Source organism: Carya illinoinensis, chromosome 6 (assembly GCF_018687715.1).
Source record: "Carya illinoinensis cultivar Pawnee chromosome 6, C.illinoinensisPawnee_v1, whole genome shotgun sequence".
Classification (NCBI taxonomy): Eukaryota; Viridiplantae; Streptophyta; class Magnoliopsida; order Fagales; family Juglandaceae; genus Carya; species Carya illinoinensis.
In genome coordinates, this window is record NC_056757.1 from 25,775,457 (window position 1) to 25,790,562 (window position 15,106).

General features: G+C 36.9%; 2 protein-coding genes and 1 long non-coding RNA gene across 3 annotated transcripts; 1 reads left to right on the forward strand and 2 right to left on the reverse strand.

The window, feature by feature from the left end:
• Positions 1-1,227: 1,227 nt before the first annotated feature.
• LOC122314141 lies at positions 1,228-4,738 on the reverse strand. The gene is made up of 2 exons (XR_006243612.1): positions 3,539-4,738; positions 1,228-2,227 (listed from the first exon to the last, which is right to left on the reverse strand). It is a non-coding gene; the product is annotated as an uncharacterized LOC122314141 (long non-coding RNA).
• Positions 4,739-5,947: 1,209 nt separating this feature from the next.
• On the forward strand, positions 5,948-7,517 carry LOC122313772 (peroxidase 31-like). The gene has a single exon (XM_043128988.1). The coding sequence runs from the start codon at positions 6,065-6,067 to the stop codon at positions 7,058-7,060; it is 996 nt and encodes a 331-aa protein (XP_042984922.1). The 5' UTR covers positions 5,948-6,064; the 3' UTR covers positions 7,061-7,517.
• Positions 7,518-7,738: 221 nt separating this feature from the next.
• On the reverse strand, positions 7,739-14,419 carry LOC122313771 (chaperone protein dnaJ 16-like). The gene is made up of 12 exons (XM_043128987.1): positions 14,007-14,419; positions 12,492-12,615; positions 12,199-12,281; positions 11,938-12,049; positions 11,548-11,652; positions 10,193-10,243; positions 9,436-9,525; positions 9,246-9,354; positions 8,753-8,901; positions 8,620-8,673; positions 8,273-8,499; positions 7,739-8,175 (listed from the first exon to the last, which is right to left on the reverse strand). Exons 1-11 carry the CDS (start codon positions 14,141-14,143, stop codon positions 8,284-8,286), a joined length of 1,230 nt encoding a protein of 409 aa, XP_042984921.1. The 5' UTR covers positions 14,144-14,419; the 3' UTR covers positions 7,739-8,175; positions 8,273-8,283.
• Positions 14,420-15,106: the final 687 nt, after the last annotated feature.

Here is a 15,106-nt window from a genome sequence, read left to right on the forward strand (position 1 = left end):
GATCCACACTATGATATAACTACTACAATCATAAATGGATGAAAGTACAAAAGATACAATATCAGACCCTTTTTAAAATTCAAACTCTTCTTAATAACATCCTCACTATTAGAAGATCTAGCCCACATAGCTTCAAAACGAGAAGGTTTGAGACCAATATTAACATGTGATTTCCATCCACATAAATCCAAACAAATTGGTAAATTATTGGAATAGAAAAATGGAAGGTGTTTCACAACAACTAGAAGAAAACATTCCATCCATTCTGTAGTAGCTAAATATCGATCTAAGCGCTCATATATCCTATTCCCACCATCTATCTGATTACACTAAGTATAGGGAAATCCAAAAAAAAAAAACTCAAAAAGTTTGAATTGACAATGATTGATAAAATCACATAATCTAGATAGTAGGTCAAGCACGCCCTTCTAACTTCTCATTTTGAACAAGTATTTCATTGAAATCAGCAAAATACAGACATGCCATGTAGTCAAGACAGTGTAAATTACTTAACATATTCCATACATGTTCCCTCCAAGATGCTTCTAGTTGTCCATACCACCAGTTATTTTCCATTTTACATTAAGGACAGTACCAACAATTCAAGCATCAATATGAAAATTTGAGAAGCTACACAGAACCAAATTCATATCTAATTTCCAGAAAAAACCTAAACCACTACTTCGACCATACTAATCAACACCAATAAAACCATAAGAATTCAGTATAAATTTCAAAATTTTCAATTTACACTTGCCTAATTTTGTTTGATGTAGAAAGAGGACATCGGGATCTTCTTGCCGAACTAGCATTAAAAGAGCTTGAAAAGCCCATGGGTTCCCAAAACCACGTACGGGTGTTCCAATCGAGTAGTTTCATGGGACCAGTGGGGCTGGATTCCAGTCGCTGCCGATAGCTGCAACAGGGTTTCATCTCCTCCATTAGGGCTCTACCTCAATAGGTTTTTTCCCCGCACTCCACTACAGAATAATCGATTCTCCCTCACCTTTACACAAACAAAGCAGTTCAAAGTGTACACGAATAAAAGAGGACTTAGTAGGTAAATTCAGAGATCAATTAGCAAGAACATCATATGGTATTGTAAGATCTTAAGAATTCAACAAAAAAGATCAATACACGAGATATTCTTTGGGTTGGCTAACATGCTTCAATCATGGAATTTTTCATTATATTTATAGCTATACAATCAAACTGTCAAGAGTATAATAAGTAAACAAACATGAGCAAAATAAGGAAACAATCAAGTACACATTTGTAGGAGAAAGTTCAGCTAACTAGCTAGGTTCTTTTGAATTAGTAACAGAATGTATGGAGTTAATAATAGGTGCACATGCTCCTGGATTTTCTGCTGAAGATGCTAATGAAGATTCTGGTAGTCTAACACCCCTCGAATTAATGGGGGTTTTGACAGACCATTAATTTGCTTTTGAGATACTGAAAACGTTGTGTAGTTTGCCCTTTGGTGAAGACATATGCTATTTGATCCACTATTGAGACATGTTGGACTTTAATATCATTGTTGCATACTTTCTCTTGAATAAAATGATAGTCAATCTCTACATGCTTCGTTCTTGCATGGAACATTGGATTTGAAAAGAGTGCAATTTCCCTAATGTTATCGCACCATATAGTCGTCAATATGTGGACTAGACCAATAGCTAATTCTTTGAAAATCATTCAAAGCCAATAGACCTCAGCTGTAGTGAGTGCCATTGAACGGTACTCAGCTTCGGTACTCAAATGAAAGACCGCGATCTGTTTCTTGGAGCTCCAAGAAACCAGGTTTCTTTTCAAGAAAACTCCATAGCCAATGGTAGACCTCCTGTCATCTAGATTGTCTGTCCAATCCGAGTCACAATAGGTATGTAGAACAAACTATGGTTTACAGTGCCCTTTAAGTAGCAAAGAACTCGCTTCATAGCTTGCCAGTGTGGAGTTCTTAGCTGGTGCATATATTGACATAGCTAGTTAACAGCGTAAGAAATATCCGGACATGTAATTATGCAGTATTGGGGTGCCCCAATGATTTGGAAATAAGTTGAAGGATCAGATAGTAGTTCTCCTTCTGTACTGGACAATTTAGTACTTGCTACCGTAGGCGATGCAAGTGGCTTGGCACCAGCCATTTTAGTCCGTTCTAAGAGACCACAAATGTACTTTGTTTGACGTAAATCCAGACCTTATGAGCTCCTATCAGCCTCCACACCTAAAAAATAAGACAAAGAACCAAGATCCTTCATGAAAAGTACTCTGCAAATTTCAAATAAGTTTAGTAATTTCTAAGGCATCGGATCCCGTCACCAAAATATCATCTACATATATTAATACAAAAATTTTGATATTTTTAGTATGTAGAGTAAACAGAGAGTAGTCATTGACATATTCTTGAAAACCAACCTCAATAAATTTTTGTACAATCAAACTGTCAAGAGTATAATAAGAAACAAACATGAGCAAATTCACTACTAGAAAAGTCAGTATTTCCGACAACCATATATCACTGTAAAAATCACAAAATCGTTGGAAATATATATTCCCGACTATTTTTTTCAGTCGATATGATGTCGTTGTTGTTAGGTGAGGAAAACATTTAAGGCGCCAATCGTCATTGCCGGAAATACTTTTTTTAGCAGCTAAATTTCACGCTAGAAATACTCTAATAATGCATTGAAAATGAGGGCACAAACATGTTGAAATAGACATGAAATTTAGCCTTTTGCAGTGAAATTTTGTTGCCACAATAAGTTTTGGCTATAGTCTAACAGTTGTGGCATTTGGCAAAATCGCCGTTTATGACTTTTAGCAGCGACTATATGTCACCACAAAAGTGTTTTTGTGCTTGTTTTCCCTATAGGTTATTTCGTTGGAATTGAGTTTTAGTTTTCCGTGATTTACATATATTTACTAGATTTACATATATTTACCATTTCAGCCTTTTTTTTTAACATCTATACTCCCTCATCAGATACATCTACACATGTAATAGATCAACATATTCCCAAATAACCATACAATATCATGAATTAATCGTTTACATGATATAGATCTTTCAAATACTCCCAACATGTATTGGTATATCATTCACTCATCATAAAAAGTGCTATTTGAAATTCACCCCAACATCCCACATTAATAGATCAATGTAACTTTACAGGTGTACTCCCATCTTTATAGTGTAACAAGGGTTTCCTGAGCAAGTCTTGATCATCATGGAAGCTGCCTTCTTCATCTCGAAACCTAGAGGTATACATACCTCTTCATTTGAAAACTAGAAGCCTCCTTTATTGATCTCAAAGTTGGAAGAATTTAGTTCACAAATTTTTCTTTAGTTTCCAAAGCCCAACACAATTTTAAATTACAACTACAAAGGAGGTTCATCTAGCCATGTGGTTTGTTTGTTGCTTCTCTCTATTACTTATATTTTTTTCAGATATCATCTACAACTCACAGACTTGTATTAACACAACTAGATCATAAACATATAAAAAAAAGCACAATCAACATCGATTAGACTTACCCTAAATTTCGCGCTTAACCATCGAGCACATAACTTCATTCAAGTAGTTGGTGTCACCAACTCTGGCACATTCGCAAAAGCTTCTTCATTCATCTCGTAACTCTTGTATATTTTGTGAAGGTCACAATGAATATGATTGAACCTCTTCCTAAGTGACTTCGTTACTGTATCGTGTTGATTCTTCTTTGTCTAGTCAAGGACGAAGTTGGCCTAGAGACAAACAACAAACACATTAATTATCTGGTAACACAAATAATAACTCAAAATACATTGGGACATGTGCTAGTATGAGTTTGTGTTATATTAGCCGAATTCGAGCAATCAACTCTTCCTTCTCATTATCTTGTAAACCATGCCAGCTTGGGTGACTCAGGTCGATATGGTGCTTCACCAACCATGTAAGCCTACTTGTAAATATTGTACAGTTTTCACAACATGGTGATGTCTCACCATCCTTCATGGTCAGCGCGGCCCATACTTTCGAATCTTGCCAAATTCGAGGTTCTTTGTGGCTCCTCTTCCACGTTTTTGGGTAGGTGGTGCTAATCCCTTTTCAACTCGAGGTTCTTTCTTTCCTTCTTAACAAAAGTTGTTTGTTCATTTCTACTCTACATATTTAATTTTTGGCCCTGAGTGAAACCATGTCTAGCCCGATAACAGAAAAGGGATTGAAATATCGATAGCATCACACTACAAATCTGCATGGCCTAATTTGGGGTACAAATTAGGGTAGACATACCTAAACTGAGAAGTTAATTAAATAAGTGTGGGGCCTTGATTTGGAAAACAACAGCAAAGCCAAAAATAGACAGTACTGAGAGAAACAAACCAACCAACGTGCTTTGACAATTTCAGGAGGCCATACGATTTCAGGGTTTATGCATTGTATATATTATATGCATTACAATCAGGAGGCTATACAATTTCAAAAACTTGAAGTGCTTTGACGGCATTTTTTGCCATTTCAAGAGTAACAAACCAATGTAGCCTTAAGTACCAAGAGAGAAACATCAATCAAGACAAGCTCGGAGAGTAAGAGAAACATGAGAGAGACTCACCGACGTCGAGAGGGCACAGCAGCTGAACTGACTGCATATGCGATAGGCACACAGCAAACAGACGATGGAGAGAACTGAGTCTCACTATCGAAAAAGAATTAGCGGAAAAAACGCAAGTATGTCAATTTGGGTCACTCCCCCCCCCCCCCCCCCCCCCACAAAAAAAAAAATTAACCAATTAAAATAAATTTTGCAACGGTATATAGCTCGCCGTAATAGATCTATATAACCAATAATCATCCGGTGAAACCTTTTGCGACGATAAATTATCATCAAAATAATATGATACCACAACGATTTTAATTACGTGCCACAATTTAGCAATTTGCTGCCACAATAAACTACTTATTGCGGCAATACTTGTCGCCTTGACATAAAACACCGCAAATAATATTTGTTCCAGCAGTTTTTGACAATCGACAAAAGCTTATCAGCTAAATAATGAAAAGGGTCTATTTCCAACAAAATTTTACTCGCCGCAAATACTGACTTATAGTGAAATAAGGAAACAATCAAGTACATGTTTTAGGAGAAAAATCAGCTAACTAACTGGATTATTTTAAATTAATGGATGTTGTTAATAATCGGTGCACATGCTTCTGGATTTTCTGCTGAAGATGCTGACAAAGATTCTGATAGTCTAACAGGTATTGGGCTTGAGTTAAAGCAAAAGGGCATAGAAAGACCATCAGGTAATTTTGTGGGCTTGGATGAATATCCAAAGCCCAAAGACCCACTAGGCAACTGCTGAAGCCTGAAGGCCGTTATACAGAATTTGAATTGTAGCATTGGTAACCGAAGCAAATTCCCCCACCTTTATCGCATCGGAGAGTAATAAGGCAAAGTGAATCATATTAGAATTTGAAACTAGATCTAATAATTGGCTGAGCTCACTTGAAAGTAACCAAATGCAAAGAAGATGCAAAGAAGATACTTAAAGGAAGGCCGGATTGGTCTACACGATTTGTGTACAGAGATGCTAACAAAGTAGCACATATACTTGCAAAACTAGCTTTGTCTAATATAGAAGAAAGAGTGTGGATAGAGGAGGGTCCTAGGCAAATTACAAATACTGTACTTAGTGAGAAATATTGTATTGATTAAACTTTGTTTCCAGTTAATTCAATAAAGATTCATTGTTATACTCAAAAAAAAAAAAAAAAAAATGCAATGGAGACATGGTCGTAAAAATAAAAAATCCAATGGACATTGTACGTACAAATAAAAGCATGCAATTATATATGCAAAAGAGCGTCGCACACATTATGACCTCTCTCTCTCTCTCTCTCTCTCTCTCTCTAAATATATACATTCCCTCCTCTAAATCCTCTCTTCCACAACACGCGTTCAAACTTCCCGTGGTTTGCCATTTTCACCGGCATGCACCATTATACCACAAACCTCCCATCACCGCCATTTCCCACCCCTACCAATTTACCATACTTTCTCTCTGACTGCCTAATTATCTATGGCATTGCCTTTCCTCTTCCTTCTCTTCCTTTTTCCTTCTCTGATCAGCCTCCTTCCCTTCGCAGAATCGCAGCTCACCGTCAATTACTACGATAAGTCATGCCCCAAGTTCCCACAGATCATCCAACAAGTCATCAACGACAAGCAGCTCAGCGCCCCTAGCACCGCCGGCGCCACTGTCCGCCTTTTCTTTCACGACTGCATGGTCGAAGGCTGCGACGCCTCTCTCCTCATCTCCTCCAACACCTTCAACAAGGCCGAGCGCGATGCGGACGTCAACCTCTCCCTCGCCGGCGACGGTTTCGACCTCATCACCCGAGCCAAGACCGCCCTCGAGCTCGAATGCCCTGGCATAGTCTCCTGCGCCGACATTCTCGCCACCGCCACGCGTGACCTGATCGTCATGGTTGGCGGGCCCGACTACCCCGTCCTCCTCGGCCGAAAAGACGGCTTTGTATCGAAAGCCGAGCACGTCGAACGCAACATCGCCAAACCCACGATGCCATTGTCTCAGATTCTCTCCACTTACGCTTCCAAGAAATTTTCTGTCCAAGAAACGGTGGCATTATCCGGAGCACACACCATTGGGTTCAGTCACTGTAATCAATTCAGCCACAGAATCTTCAACTTCAGCAAGACCTCGGAGTACGACCCCGCATACAACCCCAAGTTCGCGGAGGGATTGAGGAGTCTTTGCGCGAACTACACCATAGACCCAACCATGGCAGCCTTTAACGACGTGATGACGCCGAACAAGTTCGATAACATGTACTACGTAAATCTGCAGAGAGGGTTGGCGTTGCTGGACGTCGACCAGACGCTTGCGGTGGACAAAAGTACGAAGCCGTTTGTGGACATGTACGCGGCAAATCAGACCAAGTTCTTTCAAGATTTCGCCCAGGCAATGGGAAAAATGAGTTTCCTTGATGTGAAGACGGGAAGTCTTGGAGAGGTGCGGCATAAATGCGATGCTTTCAACTCTCTTAAAGCTTGAAATCCTCTTTTTTTGTTTCGTTTTTGTTTTTGGTTTTAAATTAATGGTGATAGAAGCTTATATAATTAGGAATAGGATCCTCTCCATTTTAAAGTGGGTAAAACAATGAGTATTTTGGTCACTGCACATCATGTTGACAAGTGAAATGACCAAAATACCCCATATTTACACCAAATGGATATGATCCATTTCCCTTAAAATGAAGAAGATCCTTAGCTAAATAATTAGGAGCGTATTAGAGGTGTTAATCTTATTAACAAAAGATGCAACGTTATGTTTTAGTGAAACTAAGGCATGCAATGACCATCATAAGGTTGTTGGCTTGGGCTTTTGTTTTGATTTTGGGTAATGCATAGATATTTAGATAAGGCAGCTTTGTTTAGAGCTCCAAACTTCTGGATTTTTTGTACGCATTATGCCACAGAGCACAGATATGAATAGATGATTACTTATACTACTGTAGTTCTTGTGATCGGAAATAACAGGAGACTAAGTAAAGGAATAATTGCCTATACCATGCACCTTGACCACCCATACATCTAAATTAATAAATAACTGTGCAAGAGGCTTATATATGCCTTTGATTCCAATGCAATTATAATTTATAGATGCACAAGGGAATGGCCGAGGCAAAGCGCAATAAAATGAAATGAATAAGTACCAAAACCAAACAGCTCGTGACCATAGTAAACTACAGTAAATTAACCACAGGTTCGGGAAATACAAATGAAATCCAATTGCTTGCTACAAACTACCTGTGACTTAGCAGCAGGAAATCTCGTCTCATATTTTTTTTTCCATTTCTTTAATCCCAAAATACACCCGATGCAACAAGTCGATGGAATGAACTTCGTGAATAAATTAGGCGATTTACAGGAATGACGACCAAGGATACTGAGGAAAACAACAAGACTAGCCAAGGAAATGAAAAGGAGATGGTTGGGGAGGGTGGGTGTTCCACCATTAACGAGTTAGTCACCCCTGACATGCTGGAGTAATGGAACATTCCAGCATAAACACCGGGAAGATTGCTGCAATCGCTTGGCCTAGTACTTTTCTTGCAGAGATGCCAAACCGTCACAACAAAAATTTGAGTGCAGACTATCTTTGCTTCACTGAAAAATTCATAGTATTTTAAAGCTTCGGTGAAAAAAGTCAAAATGGTAACACTTTATGTCAAGAAATTAAGAAAGGTTATGTTACAAATCTTACCCTCTTCAGCACTAGCAGGGCTTTCTTCTGTCAACCTTCAAGTGGATATTGTACCATTTCTTTTTCTTAGGATGACCCCTTATCGTAGATCTCTTCTCTCTGACCTCACCATCTTCTCTGGCCTCCATGAAGGAACCTTTGTTCTTTCTCTTACTGGTAATCAGCTTCATTGGAGCATTAGTGTATGATGCGTGTATTTCATTCCTTTGCTTGAGAAGGTCATCAATCTGCACAACCAGCACACATTAACAAACGCAAGCAAAAAAAATTCAGCGATTATTAGAATTTATCAATGCATTTCAATTGAAATGTCATTTTTTAAATGAGCTTATGCGTAATAAACTCACAGCTTGCATTTCTTGTGCATATCTACTAGTCATCTCCGTAAATTGTGCCATAACCTGTCAACACTTCACGTAAAAAATTAACAAAAAGAAAAGTAACTATAAAGCCATATGTAATGATTATTTAAGTCTCGACCTCTCGGTATTCAGTTTCAAATTTTGATATTTCAGCTCTTTTTGTTAGAATTTGAGATTCTACAGCTCTCAGATACTCCTTCTCTTCTTTACAAGGTGCCGCACAAAGAGCCTCTATTGTGTAGCTTGCACTTCTAAAAAAGTTGTCACCTGGAATAAATACAACAAAAGAGGAAAGTGGTCATCAGGTTCAGCCAAGGACCTGTCTAGTCAAATAACCTTCTTTTTTATGATGAGAAATCTGAGAGTTGTGCAAATTCAACAGGTCTGGTTATTCCCTTGTCCACATCACACGGACTACGTAAATCATTGGCTTTTCATCAATGGGACATGGCCCCAAGAAATTGTTTACACCAAAGGGTTTGAACTTTATACTTAGGTGGAGCATACCCTCAAGACCAAGGAAGGCCCTTAACACTTAGGCCAACCCGTAGGGGTTCCTATGTAGTCAAATAACCTAATAAGCTTAATCAAATACACGCCAACTAACTGACCATAAACAGCAAATACATGGGTGCCAGCCTTCAGTTCAGTTATTTCGCATGGCTGAAACCCATCCAGATTTTTGAAGAAGGCAGCATCTGGATCTTTTGCAGAAGCCATCTGGTGCCAAAAGTATCCAAAATCAGAAGAAGAAAGAAAGAAATCTAAATTATAAGTTGAAGAGTATATTTATCAGCTCACCGAATTCATTGTTTGATCCAGCCGATAAACAGGAAAACCAAGAAAATACATTCCAGCAGATGTGATCTTTCCTGTCTTGGCACTGTCCTCCTACAGAGATAATTATATATAACTTTACAAAAGAAACAGACTATTGTATGCCATGTGAATATTAATAGCATAAGAAGATGCTAATTTGTGCATTAAGGTCCTAAAATATATATGCAACAGTACGAAGATTGTGCAAAGAACCATCAAAGACCACAAATGATAACTCTATGATGTTTGTGTGTGGGTATATATACAGCATTACAGCTGTAAAATACAAGCACTGCAAACCTGCGCTTATCCTCTCTCTCTCTCTCTCTCTCTATATATATATATATGTCTGACACACAACTTTTGGATTAAGATGCTGGCATTCTCTGCTAGGTATTTTTTTCCTGTATGAAGTTATCTATTTCAAGAGAAAAGGGACACAGTTTTTCATTAGTATTAGATCAGACTTAGGGAGGGAATAATATCTACACATACAAGAGTTGTAAACAATAAATTGGATAGAACTTATGATCAGACAAAGAGCCACAAGCACATCCTCTAAAATCAAAAAATTGAAATCATGCATGTAAACCCCAATGCTTCAATTCTTGTTTACAGATAAAAGAAATTCTTCTCATCTGCCAATTGCATAACTATGGTTAAAGCTCATTAGGAAAAACTCAAACAGAGATTTCTAACTTTTCAACCAGCTAAAATGAGAGAATAAAATACTTAATACCTGCAGCATGAGGCTTAATCCGCCATTCTCTTCCTGATCAAAGTACAACAACTGGAAAAAAAAAAAAAAAAAAAAAAAAAAAAAAAACTAATATTTTAGTAACAAAAGTAATGCTTAAAACAGAAAATGCTAGTATTCGGCTAAATCCACAGCATATAGGGCATTACCTAAATGCTAAATCAGCCTAAAAATACTGTTTGTCTATTATTCACCAAACATATCTAAACAAATAAAATAAACTATAATCCTCCGAAGGCAATGATAGAATCAAAGTCAACAAATAAAGAAATACAGATTTTTAGAGTTTAAAATTGCAGAACTCGACACTTTGTAAAAGCTATATAAGCAGGGAAAGTAATTGGGAAAGGACCACAATATTATTTTCTTCCCTGCTGGCATAGTGAGGAAGGAAATTCCCAGATCACTGACATTTTATAGAAATCATGACAAAAAGACTGCCATAGCACCACCTCAACTGTGTGGGAAGTATACAAAATACATGCCTCTATTACAGTCTCTCAAGTTGAATGATTGAAGTTTGCAGTCAGATAATGAAGTCGAGAGCTATATATTCAGTTATTTAAAAGTAGTTCATTTATATTAATGACATAAGCTGGACTGCCTCGCAGGCTTGTTTGGGGAACAACCGACCAGACCCAAAAACTTGGCAGTCACAGAACTGTTTTTTTTTTTTTTTTTTTTTCCTCTCTCTAACAAGTAAAAACTAAATTGGTCATAGAAGTTCAAATCATCCTGGGGCTGATTTATGGTCTTATCAATTCATTTTAAAAGGCCCAAGGAATAGAAAATGAAGGGTTCAAGCTTCAGCAAAGATGGTAGAAAATCAACAGTCTAGTTTTGAGGTTGTGGCCATAAGTGGTCTATCAGCAAGCAAGAATTAAGATCATGCAGCTCACCACTCTAGCCCATTAGAAAAGCAAAATCTGAGAGAGAGATTAATAAAATAAAACTGCTGGATTATGCTTCTAGGGTTCCATAACTGGTAAACAAAAGAACATTTGCTAGCATTCAAGTTGAACTTATAGATAATAAAACTTTGACATAAAGTTATGTCAAAGCAATAATAACTTAACTTTGATGTGCTTTAAAAAAACAAACTTTGATGTGTTTGAAACAATGGAAGCCTCACGTTCTGAAAGAAAATATGTTGGCTGTTATTTCCTCTGTACTTTTGACGACACTGAAGTGATCTAAATTGCTTAAAAAATTAATTCAATAATTTTTTGAAAGAAGCCAAGCTTCATAAGAGTAGAAAGAAAACCACAAAAGAAACAGTTAAATTGAGAAAAAAAATGCAATTTTCATTGCATATGGATGCCATAGGGCTTATTAACCTTGAATTTGCTTTTGTCAGATGATTGCACTCGACATACAAAGCCAGCTTGAGCTTCTTCTTCATTTATTGTAACAGAATAAAAGTGAGCAGACTGTTTCTCAACCTGTTAAATGAAAAAGATATTAAGAAAGGATTAAAATGCCAACACTGCAACTGATTGAAAAATAAAGGATAGAATTTTCATCCAAACTGAGTTGGAGGAAACTTCCTTCAACCCATCTATAAAAGTAACAAGCATCCATTAAGCCTGCGACAAGCACATGCTTTTTTAAAAGTCCAAGTTAAAAATTGATATTTGTCTGTTTATTAAAAAAACATGTGCTTCTCACACGCTCAAGCAATACACAGAACTTTTTTAAACAGCTGAGCAGGAATAAGTATAGCTCACCTTCTTAGATATAGGCTGGCCCAACAGAAGTGGACGAATGATGACCATACCATTAAGTGCCTCCTCCAGGACTGTTGCTGATACAGTGGTCTTGATTGGCACACCAAGTTTACTGCCATGTAGAAAATAGTGAAAATGAAACTTTCTTTGATGAGTAAAAATAGTGACAAGCAAACTTAATGCATAGAGTTCATGAAAATCACTGAGAACTTTTATTTTTCACAAATAAAAATGAGAAGGAAAAAGAAAAAAGAAACATACCTGAAAAGTGCAGCAAACATGGTGTTCACAGCTCCCAAACTCGACAGATCTAGCTCCAAGTCTTGGCTTTCCGAATCAACAGCCTAGGTAAAGAACAAATCATGTTCCCCATCAGATTTCAAAAGCAAGCCAAGGATAAAAGAAGATTAATGGAATCTCAATGATTGCGTGCAAAATGATTTTTCAGTACCAAAAAGACCACAGAATGAACATTGTAACCCTGGTAGGAACACAGTTGATCTTCCTTGACCAAAGAGAGTTATCATTATAAAAAACTATCATTAATATCTCACCTCAAAACCAGCTGTGTCATACTGGTGCCGTTTGTCTGGATCAGACAAGATATTATAGGAAAAGGTGACCTCCTTAAACATATCGGCTGCTTTAGGATCATTGGCATTCTTGTCAGGATGGTACCTGAATTAGCATACTTTCAGCATTTTCAACCATCTAAACCAAATTCAAATGGAGCAATAGAAGAATATTGCAAAATATTTTCTTTTATTGGTAAACAAGATTTTATTGATCAAATGAATAGGCAAGAGCCCAAGTATACAGGATATATACAAGAGCAATGCCTAAGCATGCTAGTTTAGAGCTACAAGGAATTCATGAAAAGACATGCTATGAAAAGCAATTACAATCGACCAATGGAGTAAAGTATTGAAAAACAGATTTCTAAGCTCATCCATTGACCGCACTTGATCTTCAAAACAGATTTCGTTCCCCTCCCTCCAAATACACTACCATAAGCATATTGGAGCCATCTTCCAAATTGAGGCGATCTGAGATTTACCCCGAATGTTGTTCCAAGAAGCTGGGAGGTCCACTACCTGTCTCAGCATCACCCAAGCTAATACCATCCAAGCAAAATATTGGCAACACAAAATGTATAAAAAGTAAAGTATAACCAAATAACAGCAGTTAAAAATTACCAAAATCCACCTGAGAATAAAAACTAGACCAAAAACCCCATGACTTCAAAAGGCAAACCACATAGGGCAATTAATCTACCGTTAGTGTGTGAGGAAACAAGAAGCTTACTTGGAGGTTTTGTATCATGAAATCTCCAATAGAAGTTTCCAATGGGGTTTGCTAACCTTTATCTTCTACATCTTGTCCGATGAAGTGCCACTATAGTGAATTAATGAGTTGTTTTCAGAGGTTAGTTTGCAAAAGACAATCGAACAGATAAGTGACAAAGTTCTTCCTAATTTGTGTAGTTGACCTTTAAGTTGAGTTGAGTCAAGTTTATACGTCTCTTTCTTACTGACCTCTCACAAATCGCCAACACCTGTCATCTTTGCTCTAGTCTCGACAAATCTAAACCGTATCAAACCTAAACCAGCATCCTATCTGGTCCTTTTTTCATAAAATGCCTCTCATATGCAATTACCAGGGCAGCGCTAAACTGTGATATCCCGGATCATGGCATCACTTGATTTGAAAACAAGAGTTCCTTTGGCTTCCAAGCTTCTTCGGTAATGATTAGCAAAACTCTTATACACGTATAACTAATATGTGTTTGACATTCAAGTGCGAAATTAAGGAAAATCTACATTTCAAACACGCCTTACAAATGTACGACAACAAGAAAGCCTCCGATATACCCACTCCGAAATTCTAAAGAATAAAATATCTCAAAGACATTAAACCCCCAAATCTCCAACACTGACGTATTCGACTACAAGGAACACGAAGTCGAGCAATAAATAATGATGGTAATAATTCAAACTTATCCACACAAAAAACTAATCAATAACGCCGAATTAGATCAAAATTATTTGAAATAGACAGTTCTAACATACTTAAGAGCCATCTTTCGGTAAGCACTTTTGATCTCCTGATCCGTGGAGTTCCTCGAGAGTCCCAGAACCTCGTAAGGGTCCCGCCGGAGCGGCTTCGCCGCCTCATGATTCTCTGGCTTCGATCTGTGCGCAGGCATTCTTCAAATCAATCGGTTATCCTGCGCTAAACACACTATAAATCCCTCCGAAACTCCCCCATAAATTCACGAAAGCTCAGTAGCGTGGAGCCGTAGTTTCTTTCTGTATAATCACTTATTCTCCACGAACTATAAGGGGAATAATGGCAGCTTTAGAAGCAGTGGGACACTACAGCGAGGAGGGAGGGCAACTCCATCGACCTCCAAGCTGGAAGCTCTGGAGTGTAGAGAGAGAGACAGCGACAGCAGGACGACAAATTAGAGGAGAGGCTCCAAATAAGTCTCATGTTTTTGTTATTTATTATTTTCTTTTAATATCTTTTAGTATTATAATTTTAAGTACAAAACTTTTTAAAATAACACTATTATATTATCTTAAATTCTACTATTATCCATAACGTCAATCCATATTTACACAAAAAATGCTAGGTACTACGTAGACCATAGTTTCTATTTTTGTTCTTCTTCTTAAATATTAAAAAATGCAATAAATTGGTTTTTTTTTTTTTTAAGATTAAGAAATATAATTTTTAAATTTTAAAAAAATAACAAAAATACATCCTTCGATACATTCTATCAATAGACTTATTGGTCTCCTAGAAACACCCTATATATATTATAATTAATTTTATATTTGAAGAAGAGAAAATCTATTTATAAATCTTATTTTATATGCACTCAAAACAATGAAAACTTTTAATATCTCTTATGCTAAAAGGTTATTTATATTTAATTTTTTTAAATTATAAGTGATGTGCGCACTGCTTATGTGTAACAAAATTCTTTAAATAACTAATTTATAAAATTATCAAAACTATGATTTAAATAAAAATAATAATATCTATAATAAAAATAATATTTATATTTTTAAAATAGAGTTTATTTTTAAAAATATTCTTATTTATTTTTATATATAAATGGAAAATAGGCCGTAGGGGGGTACAACTTGCCTGATTTGAGCGA

Excerpts from the sequence above, each read along its gene's own strand:
- LOC122313772 (XM_043128988.1), top strand. The coding sequence starts at position 6,065 with ATGGCATTGCCTTTCCTCTTCCTTCTCTTCCTTTTTCCTTCTCTGATC.
- LOC122313771 (XM_043128987.1), bottom strand. The coding sequence starts at position 14,143 with ATGCCTGCGCACAGATCGAAGCCAGAGAATCATGAGGCGGCGAAGCCG. Across the intron at positions 11,653-11,937 it reads GCCAGCCTATATCTAAGAAG|GTTGAGAAACAGTCTGCTCA; the intron begins GTGAGCTATACT and ends TTCATTTAACAG. Across the intron at positions 8,902-9,245 it reads CCATGTATTTGCTGTTTATG|GTGACAACTTTTTTAGAAGT; the intron begins GTCAGTTAGTTG and ends TATTTATTCCAG.